The sequence below is a fragment of the Lampetra planeri genome, unplaced genomic scaffold (assembly GCF_965212315.1).
Source record: "Lampetra planeri unplaced genomic scaffold, kcLamPlan1.2.h2 scaffold_1198, whole genome shotgun sequence".
NCBI classification, from domain to species: domain Eukaryota; kingdom Metazoa; phylum Chordata; class Hyperoartia; order Petromyzontiformes; family Petromyzontidae; genus Lampetra; species Lampetra planeri.
The window spans coordinates 20,322-31,319 of NW_027613913.1; the positions used below are offsets into that span (position 1 = coordinate 20,322).

A 10,998-nucleotide genomic window follows, 5' to 3' on the forward strand; every position below is an offset into this window, starting at 1 on the left:
ACACATGACCTCACACACAGCAGGTTCACACTCAGCGTTCTCCATTTTGGTCCTTATTAAGTCTTAAGGTGTCTGTGATGAGCTCAGCTCATGGCATCCAATGCCAGTGAGTGAAATGAATGTTTTGACCGCTGCAGGTTTGTTTTTGTGAACCCTAATGATGTCACAGGCAGTGGGTGTGGTCAAAAATATAAACAATAAGATCACACCTGTCAGTCCTGTTCTTGGGTTGGAGATGCTGCATGCCCATAAAAAACTCCTCTTCTTCCTCCTCCTCCTCACGTTTGTCCAGGTATTTGCTCCAGCGACTCACCTGAGTGTGTTCCACCTGCAGACATATTGTTTTACACTAATAGGAGTGTCCATGTGAAGACACAGCAGGGTCGGGGGTGAGGGGCCCTCACAACTATAATGAGTGAACGTGTGTTGTATGCAAACCTGCTCGTCCCTCTGCTCATCATTTTCTGTCTCCTGCTTCCTGTGAAAACCGGTAGCAGGTCAAACCCGATCAGGTGACGTCACTGATAACACCAATATGGTTATCTGACAGGCTGGTTACCATAGTGACCAGGCATCTTGTTCTTCCATCTTGGCACCTCTGGTGGCATTTAGTTTCTGAACATGACGTCTGCAGTCAGCCCCAGAGCCCCGCCCAAACTCCTGTAAACCAAACAAAGTCTGACATGTGCCATCCTGCAGGTACACAGCTGTGTGGGGTGACTTCTAAAACTGGTCTGTCAGCTCAGTGTTACAACATCCGTAAAATAAGGAATTTACAGAGAGGAGCACAATAGTAAAGAGTCAATGCTCCAGCTCTGCACAAACTACTGAATCTATTGTTTAATCATCCACAGCGTTAAATACTTACACACAGTTCATTGTACTTATTATTTATTCTCCAAATTATTAAGTACCAAGTATGAAAACATCAGCTCTACGAAGCTGTATCCATCAGTTTTCAGAAACCCATTGATTTAACGTGACTTAAGATGGAATAAATGTCTGGTTCTGACCTTCAGCAGCGATTGTTTCTCGCCACAAACCTTGCAACTCCATCGTTTCGCCTTCTTCACCTGGCAAACAACACAGCACACAGCATTGTCACCTTTTAGCCCGACTGTTAGCCTTTAGCCTGGCTGCTAGTTGTTAGCATGTTCGTTAGCCTTTAGCCTGGCTGCTAGCCCTCATAGTGTCCATTTGTACGGATCAGTGTGGTTGTTACCTGTTGCACTTGGAAGGTCTCACAGGCGAAGCACCTGACTACGTGAAAGACCTGGGCCATGAGGGGAAAACAAACGCCTTTCCTGCATATGGTTCCTGTTTCAGTTCGGTTGATTTTTCCCGGGACTCGTTTGAACAGAGGTCTACGTCATAGCAGCTGCGGTGGGGCGAGCCGCGAGTGTTGTCAAAGCGCCATCTGTCTGTCAATTACATTAATTACATGAGTCATGCACTGTCATATACCATATGTATATTTGAATATGAAAGTTGCTCACGGCAAAATTTCTCATTTCTTTCGGTCATTTCTTCCAGGCAAGCATGGGGTCATTAAATTAGGTAACGAGTTGGGTTTTATTTTGAAGGAATTTAGCCGGAAGTGTAGTTGACACCAGAAGATCCGGGCCAGCAGAAGTAAAAAGTGGATATTTACTGACAAAAAGTTGAAGTTGCAACATTAACCGTTTGCTTTTGAGACGTTCCGTAGGGCTGTTTTCAAGACTGTCTCTCTACAAGATGGCTCCAACGAACGTGGCGGATGAATACTCTTCAGGAGCGGGTACAGACGTTTATTTACCGGTAGCTTTGTTAGCTAACAGCCTCACTGATGCTGCTCACACCGCTTCTTCCACGTGTATGTGTTTGACAAGTTTGTAACGGCTGTGACACTGACCGGAAATGAGTTACGGACACTTAGTTATGTTGGTATAAGACAAAAGGAACGGTTTTCATGTCGGTGTAACAGCTCATTAGTTGTGGTGGCTGTTCGCGTTCTCTCTCTCTCTCTCTCTCTCTCTCTCTCTCTCTCTGCGTGTGTGTGCAGGTTCAAGACAGGTTCAAGTTTGTCTCTGTCATGACTACATAAGTGTCGCAGCAGAACTACAAAAAATAAACCTAAGAACAACATAAACATTCAGATTATAAACGTGTGTTTTCACCTTTTGTCACCTTTTTTTTACCTTTACCCTAGTGTGTATTGAAGTGTGAAAACCAATGTGAACCGGTGCTACTACTGCTGACTACATATTATCAGACATACTGTGTGTGTCTGGTATGTCTGCAGTAGATTAGATTAATGTGCTTTTGTGACATGATCAGAAACGTTTACCACAAAATCTCAGTGCAACAAGGGATGAACAATCCAAGCAAAATGCACGTTTGTGCATGTGTGTGTTGAGATACAATGAAGAGGTTCTTAATCTCAAATGGGATTAATGAAATAAAAATTAGATTAAATTTGGGGCCCTACAATTTCCTATTGGATCAGTGTTTATATCTATCTAATCTAATGCAGTACATACTGTAACTGTGTGGTAATTCTGTGATAATTACCTTTTATTATTAAGCCAAATATCCATTGCTGTTGATAAAAAAGGGCACTGGGGGTACAGTTCGCTGTTTTATTTGTAAAGGTAATAGGAATAGTTTTATAGTTTGTTGACAGGTTTGAAAAAGAAGAGGTTGGTTTTCAAATTCATCAGATCCACTAACATCATATACAGTTAAAACGACTTTATGTAGGATTGACCTTTGGGATGATATTTACTTATTGTTTTTCTCTGAGACACATTCAACTGAAACTGTTTTCTCCAGCTGCTGTAACTTTGCTCTTACAGTGATTGTTTTTCTGTTTCCTCCAAGGCAAATGTCCACTGGAGCCCGAGCTGCGAGCGTTGCTGCAGCAAAGGATCATGGTCCTGGATGGGGGTATGGGAACGATGATCCAGCAGCAGGAGCTTGAAGAGGAGGCCTTCAGGGGGGAGGAGTTTAAAGAGCATCCTCGCCTGCTGAAGGGAAACAATGACTTGCTCAGTATCACACAGCCAGATGTCATTTATAAAATACACAAGGTACCTTTGGAGAACTACTATACATGTAACACACACACATACACACACCACAATAGATCACAATACTGAAGTTATACTATTGTACCACAATGTAAGTTATCCTGGTGATATGGTATTGTGAGGTCTGTGGAGATACCCACCTCTACTGATTACCCACACAGATGTGCATGTGCGTGTTTTAACCTGAACTGTGCATTGTATCGACAGGAATACCTGCAGGCAGGTGCTGACATCATTGAGACCAACACGTTCAGCAGCACCTCCATCGCTCAGGCAGACTATGGACTGGAACACATGGTAAGATGTCTCACAGTGACACACACAGGTGAAAAACAGCATTTTATCTGACCAGCAGAAGTAATACATGAGAAATATCTCGGTTTAAAATCAGTGCTGATTGCGTTTTCTCAGGCGTATCGCCTGAACAAGGCCTCAGCTGAGCTCGCCAGGAGGGCAGCAGACGACATCACCAAACAAACTGGTCGGTTTCATTCTCAGCATCATGTGCAGTGAATAGACTGTGTGTGATCCTCGGGGTGTCGGTTTTAGTGCATTGTTTCAAAATGAACAAACAAATGTGTTAAACTCTGTGTGTGTGTGTGTGTGTGTGTGTGTTGTCAGGGTGTAAACGCTATGTGGCAGGTGCTGTGGGTCCCACTAATAAGACTCTGTCTGTGTCACCATCTGTGGAGCGACCCGACTTCAGGAACGTCAGTAAGTTACAGCTTTTAGTCACTCTGGGCCGTAAGGACCCCCCCGCTGACAACAGAACAGTATTGTGTGTACGAGTCACTGAAATGGAACAAAGACCTGAGTGAAACAAAACCTGCAACCTGAACTGATTCTGAGTCGGGGGGGGGGCAACATCACAACAGAAACAACAGTACAACAATATGTATGTAGGTAAAAACACTTAGGGTGTTTCATATCGCTACTGTTACATATTAGTAAGAAGTAAGAACTAAGGTTAAGGTTAGTGTCATCGTCATGACAACTGCTCACTGTATGTGTGAGTAAACATCAGTCATTTATCACATGATCCTCGGGGTGTCGGTTTTAGTACATTGTTTCAAAATGAACAAACAAATGTGTTACACTCTGTGTGTGTGTGTGTGTGTGTGTGTGTGTGTGTGTGTGTGTGTGTGTGTGTGTGTGTGTGTGTGTGTGTGTGTGTGTGTGTGTGTGTGTGTGTGTGTGTGTGTGTGTTTGTGTCCTCTGCAGCCTTCGATGAGCTTGTTGAAGCGTACTCGGTACAGGTCAGAGGGTTGCTCGACGGAGGAGCGGACATCCTTTTGGTTGAGACCATCTTTGACACGGCCAACGCCAAGGTCACCTGATCTGTTCACGAAGCAGCTCAGCTGTAGTAACGTTACACAGAGCGGGAGGATGTTGAAAAGACCCCATCCTGAAATGAAATGTCTGAATAGACTGACATCCCTCTGTTGTGTTTCCTCTCCAGGCTGCTTTGTTCGCCATCGATCTGCTGTTTGAAAAGAGCTACGAAAAAACACCTATATTTGTATGTTTGTTTTGTGTATTTATTCTCTCCAAATGATTGGACATGTAAAGTTTTTTTTTTAAATATCTATATATGTATATATATATATTTTAGCTTTTTACTTTTTTAATTGAAGTTAATACTTCTAATTGGTTGCATTCTGTTTTAACGTGTTAACTGAGTGTTTTATTGTCCTTTCAAGCCTTTAACCCCGACGTACTGCATTTGCACTTGCATACATTGGAGTACTGTAATTATTCGATTATTTGGTTCCTGAAAGCTGAGAGCTAGGAGAAGGAGAAAACGTTGAACAGCCGTGTCGCTGTCATTACGGTAATCCCATTAGCTCTGAATTTTTACTGTAATGACGGCCACATCGCTGTGAAGTGTAACTTGTCAGCTTTCACTAACCGTTGGACATTTGTGATAGCACACACATAATTACAGTACTCCAAAGTATGCTAGGAAGAATGTGTCACCAGAAATACCGTCTGTAAAGCCCCTGTACTGTACTGTAAAGCAGCTAATGGCAGTGGTTGTAATAGTACTGTAGTACTGCAGTAGTGATGTATCACCTGTCTGATCACACATAGAACACTCTTAATGTCTCAGGAGGAACTCAAGTGTTGTGGTTCCAGTGCTCTTCTTGTCTCCCACAGATCTCGGGGACCATCGTTGACCGCAGTGGACGGACTCTGTCCGGTCAGACTGGCGAGGCCTTCGTGGTGAGCGTGTCACATGCCAAACCGCTGTGGTGAGTCACTTCAGATCCCACACAGACACGACACGTGACACCGAGGTCTTTTTGTACGTGAGTGCGAACTCTGTGTTGCAGCATCGGACTGAACTGCGCCTTAGGAGCGACGGAGATGCGACCGTTCATCGAGGCAATCGGAAAATGCACCGAGGCTTTTGTTATCTGTTATCCCAACGCAGGTAATCCCCCCTCAGCCAAAACAACCGGAGCACACCACACAGACGGAGTTTGTCTCGAAGCTCTGAACTCCCTCCCAGAGAAATGTACTGAATTCCTTCCTTAGCTTTTGACATGTACGTAGACATTCATGAGCCCTAAACTAGTAACTACTAGTAAACTAAGTATGTGAAGCGAAAACTGAATGTTTATTCAAATTTCAAGGTCACTGATGAATGGAATGCAAACATATGTTATGTTAAATACGCTTGGATTGATTTCTGTCACTTTATGTTAAAATGGAATTTAAAAAACTACAGTTTTTACTCATTTCCACATGAACGAACTCAGGGTTTTCACTGAGTTTCTGAACCGGAGTCTGTGGAGCCCGGTGACCTCTGACACACGGGGTTGTTAGTTCTATGCCCTCTTGTCCGTCAGGTCTCCCCAACACATTTGGAGGGTATGATGAAACTCCAGCAGTAACAGCCGCCAACCTCAAGGTTCGTCCGTCGCCTCTTGTCATACTCCTCACTCCTCCTGTGACCTTTGAACTCCTCCCTCCATGTTTCCATCCACGCTCTAACGAAAGCTTACAACACAAACAAGGTTGACTCATTTCTCTCCTTCTGGTCCTTAAGAATGTGGATGATGAACACTACTCAGGATAAATAATTCATTCTTTAAGCCTGGTTGATCATGTCATCTCAGTCAGTTCATTGAAATAATAAGAATAAATACAAAAACAACAACAAACAAAAAAACAAATGAGGTGAATTATTATTGCAGCAGCACTCTGTAGACTCTGTGTAGATCTGAGGGGCCTGATGGCCCTTTGAGTCCTCCACAGACCCTTCCACATTTTGGTCATGTTCACGTGGAGGTGAGTTCAGGTGAAACCGTTTTTTATCGTATGGACGTTTCGTCCACACAGAAGCAATGTTTTTCAGCCTGAATACGATCATTTTTGAACCCGGGTCTCCGAGTGAAGAAATGAAGACGCCAAGGTCACGTTTCTGTGTTTCAAACCCCTCTTCCCTGAAGCGATGATGTCATAGCTCCACCTCTCCTTTAAACTAACCCGGCCCACAACAACATCGGTGATCAGAAGCTCCATTGGTATTTTCTGCCATCTTTTTTCCATGTGTTTGTTTACATCAGGTGTTTTATGTGCATATTCCATGTCGTCTTCTACAACTGGCACACACATCTCTGAAGACGAGAAACTTTTTTAAAAACGATTCTGGTTCCATCTACCCGTGGACATGGCTTAGTACATTCTATGTGTGCATACATATGAGAGAGTTGTCACTGCATGGAGTTCCAAGGTAACCAGCCTCCGCTTCTTCCTGCAGGAGTTTGCAAAGGACAGACTGGTGAACGTTGTGGGAGGCTGCTGTGGGACAACTCCAGAGCACATCAGGTCAGTGAGTGTTTACTTGTGGTTCTAACACGTCACATGACGGAAGATGATTCTCTGTCATCACACAGAGCCATTTGTGAAGCAGTCCGACACTGTCCACCAAGAGCTCCAGCTGCGGATGTTTATCAGGACTACATGCTGCTCTCTGGTAACTACTCCCTGAGTCAGATCCGTCAGAAGAGTTGAATCATGTTTGTTCAACATGAATCTGTAGGAGAACACTTTCAGCCCACAGTTGCTTCTTTGGCTCGTTAGTTTCTTTAAATGTCCGTTGAAGCTTGTCTGCTCTGCTACATCAGCCCCTCCTGACCCCCTCCTGATCCCCTCCTTTCTAATCCGTGTTCATATGACTTCTAGGTTTGGAACCCTTCAGGATCGCCCATACACCAACTTTGTGAACATTGGTGAGCGCTGTAACGTGGCTGGGTCACGCCGGTTTGCCAAGATGATCATGGCTGGAAACTATGAGGTGAGACAGGGCAGTCGGACCGATGCTTCGTGGCTGATGAGTCGTCGCTTGTTTTTGGGGCTGTGTTTCATTAATTAGACAGCTTATCGCTCAAAGTACTGTACTTCACAACTTGAATAGATAGATTGTCATGGAAAATAATTGCCGTTATCACGATCTTCAGATTATATATAATATGGAGGGAAATAAGGAGTATTTAAAGTTTTTTATATTTTATATTGATTATTTTTTTAAGTCCAACATTGCTCAGGCTCTGCAAACACTGAACACCCATGTGTTTTTGAACAAAATTATAATAATTTAAGTCTCAAATATTGCTGCAGCTCAACTCCACAGTGTGACCCTGCTCCTCCGGGTGGCTGTCGGATGTATATATTTTTCATTTTCTCTTCATGGGGTGTCTGCGTCATTCTCTGTTGCTCAGGAGGCTCTCAGCGTTGCTAAAGCTCAGGTGGAGATGGGAGCTCAGGTCCTGGATATAAACATGGACGAGGGGATGCTGGACGGGCCGACAGCCATGGCCCGATTCTGTAACTTCATCGCATCTGAGCCAGACATTGCACGGGTAGGAAAGGTTTATGTTTTGGATGCATGAGGTGGGTCAGATGTGAATATTTCCACAACACCTTGAAACACATTGAAGGTGTATGCCGGTTGCAGAGTCTGTGCTGCATCAATGTACGTGTTATACCCACAGAACTCTCAGAAACTGCACTAAACGCGAGGTCAATTTCAAGCAGGAGTCTCAATAAAAAGGAAGAAGAGGTTAATTGAATCATTCCATTTTTTATTATTAAATAAGAAATAAAATAATTGTAGGTGCACTAGAAACACTCTCAATGACATCCATGTGTAGTTTTCCCCATCATCCCAGTGAAGGACTCTCTACCGCCCCCAACAGGTCCCCCTGTGTATTGACTCGTCCAACTTCTCCGTGATCGAAGCCGGGCTGAAATGCTGTCAGGGCAAATGTATCGTCAACAGCATCAGTCTGAAAGAAGGCGAGCAGGACTTCCTGCTTAAGGCTGCAACCGTCAAACGCTACGGAGCTGCTGTGGTTGTCATGGCGTTTGATGAGGAAGGACAGGTGAGAGGGCCCCCCACACACACACACGCACACACACACGCTCACAGACTAATGTGGCGTCCTCTCCAGGCCACGGATACAGACAGGAAAGTGGAGATCTGCACTCGAGCCTACAAGCTGCTTGTCAGCAAAGTCGGGTTTGACGCCAACGACATAATCTTTGACCCCAACATCCTCACCATCGGCACAGGCATGGAGGAACACAACCACTACGCCATCAACTTCATCAGCGCCACCAAACTTATCAAGGTACAGTGTCGTCAAAGTGAGTGTGTGTGTGTGCTGGATGGGGGCATCAAAATGAGTTCAAAGAACACACTTACATCTGATAACGATCAATAATGATGATAATCATTATCATTCATTGTGCTCGATTCATCGAGCACCCTACGTGTGTGCGCACACATAGCTAGACAGATAGTTTGTTTTGCTCTCACAAGAGAATATGTGGGTAGAACTCCATGATACATGTGTGACAGAGATGATGTGTGTGTGATAGATAGGATAAATAACATAAGTTGAATGAAGGAAACGTAGGAAAGGGTCGTAAATGCCTTCTGTCGTGATCTGGTGCTACATAGACAGTAAGATAACTACTTGATCAAGGATTGTCCATTGTCCAGTTCAGTGCCTGCTCAAGCTGAACGCTGAGACAGCATTTCTTATGTGACATAAAGTCAGAGCAGAGAAGAGACTGAGCAGGATACGATCGCAGAGACGAAGATGAGGAACAAAGAGTGGTGTGACGGTAGTGCTTGGGAATAAGCAATGGAGTACAAAAGCTTGTCAACTTGTGTGTGTGTGTGTGTTTAGGAGACCCTACCGAGAGCCAGAGTAAGTGGGGGTCTGTCCAACTTGTCCTTCTCCTTCAGAGGAATGGAGGCCATCAGAGAAGCCATGCACGGAGTGTTCCTCTACCACGCTATTAAGGTTAACACACTCATACACACACACATAGACAGAGCTGTTCAAGACATCTGACATTGTGATGAACTGGAATGCTAACATGCTAACAGCTTCACTCTCCGCCGTCGTCTGTGTCAGGACGGTTTGGACATGGGCATCGTGAACGCCGGGAACCTGCCGGTGTATGACGACATCGATAAAGAGCTGCTGCTTCTCTGCGAAAACCTCATCTGGAACAGAGACGCTGACGCTACTGAGAAACTACTGGCCTACGCGCAGGTACACACACTCACACACACACACACACACACACACACACACACACACACAGAGTATGTTTCAGACATCTTATTACCAATTCTGTATATTGTTTTATTCCAGGTTGGAGGAACTGTATCATGTTTGTATATATGATTGTGTTTCACAGAACAATGTGAAAGGCGGAAAGAAGGTGGTTCAGACGGACGAATGGAGAGAGGCGAGCGTGGAGGAGCGTCTGGAGTACGCACTCATCAAGGTGAGGCATCGTCTCTTCTCCATGAGCAACTCGGTATATTTCCTCGTCCTTTGAATGTGCTGCATTCAGGTCTTGTTCTGTGCTCTCCAGGGAATAGAGAAGTACGTGGTGGAGGACGTGGAGGAGTGTCGCACTCAAGTGGAGCGCTACACTCGACCCCTTCACATCATCGAGGGCCCCCTGATGAACGGCATGAAGGTGGTCGGAGATTTATTCGGTGCTGGGAAGATGTTCCTGCCTCAGGTACGACTGCGTCACTGATCCGCTATCACTGATAGCTCATGATTGTTCCTCAGTGGGACCCCAGTGCAGCGAGTGCTGGTTCGAATTAAATTCACATCGTTCCCAGTTGTTGGTGCTTCTTTTTTTCGTCTCTCGCCTTTTTCTTCATTTATTTTTTTGTGTCTACTGCTGTATACGAGATCTGCTCACTTTCAGTCGCCTGAAGAAAAACTCTGACAACTGTAAAAGAACATCCGTCTCCAGCAGAGTGATCACATGGATATCACATCAGAACCACATGGATACAAGCTCACACGTTGCAGGAAAAGTGTTACTTTCACATACACGGGAATAAAAGTACCTGTGTGTGTGTGTGCACAGGTGATCAAGTCGGCGCGTGTCATGAAGAAGGCGGTGGCTCACCTCATTCCTTTCATGGAGAAGGAGCGGGAGGAGCTGATGGCGTTGTCAGGAGCGACTGAAGAAATAGTTTAGTGGAAACCAAGTGTATACTTTTTATCATCACACACCCCAGAGAAGAGATCTCTGACTTGTTTTCTTCTCTGCCTGCAGGATCCGTATCAGGGCACCATCGTTCTGGCCACAGTGAAGGGAGACGTTCATGATATTGGCAAGAACATCGTCGGTGTGGTTCTGGGCTGCAACAACTTCAGGTGAAGTTGCTCTGCTGACGTTTCTGCCGCGAGCAGGTTGATTTCATATCTACAGTCCTTGACCCGGACCTTCACCTACCTGGTGTGGTAGAAGGGAGAGAAAAAAAACAGCTCTTGTGCTAGTTTTTATTAGTGACCAACACACTGTTTGGTATTCCACAACAACTACACCTTAACATTCCCACTGACGACAGAAAACAGTCGTGTGTGTACGCGTGTGT

General features: G+C 44.9%; 1 protein-coding gene across 1 annotated transcript; it reads left to right on the forward strand.

The window, feature by feature from the left end:
• The first annotated feature begins 1,734 nt into the window (after positions 1-1,734).
• Positions 1,735-10,781, forward strand: LOC144738867 (methionine synthase-like). Its single transcript, XM_078621863.1, is given in 23 exon segments — positions 1,735-1,777; positions 2,860-3,068; positions 3,276-3,365; positions 3,480-3,549; positions 3,690-3,782; positions 4,290-4,396; positions 4,528-4,587; positions 5,226-5,320; positions 5,402-5,502; positions 5,921-5,982; positions 6,835-6,902; positions 6,971-7,050; positions 7,260-7,277; positions 7,280-7,371; positions 7,796-7,936; positions 8,273-8,458; positions 8,528-8,707; positions 9,272-9,388; positions 9,503-9,643; positions 9,792-9,881; positions 9,972-10,124; positions 10,485-10,592; positions 10,677-10,781. Coding segments are annotated over 23 exon segments (2,409 nt in total).
• The last annotated feature ends 217 nt before the right edge of the window (positions 10,782-10,998 follow it).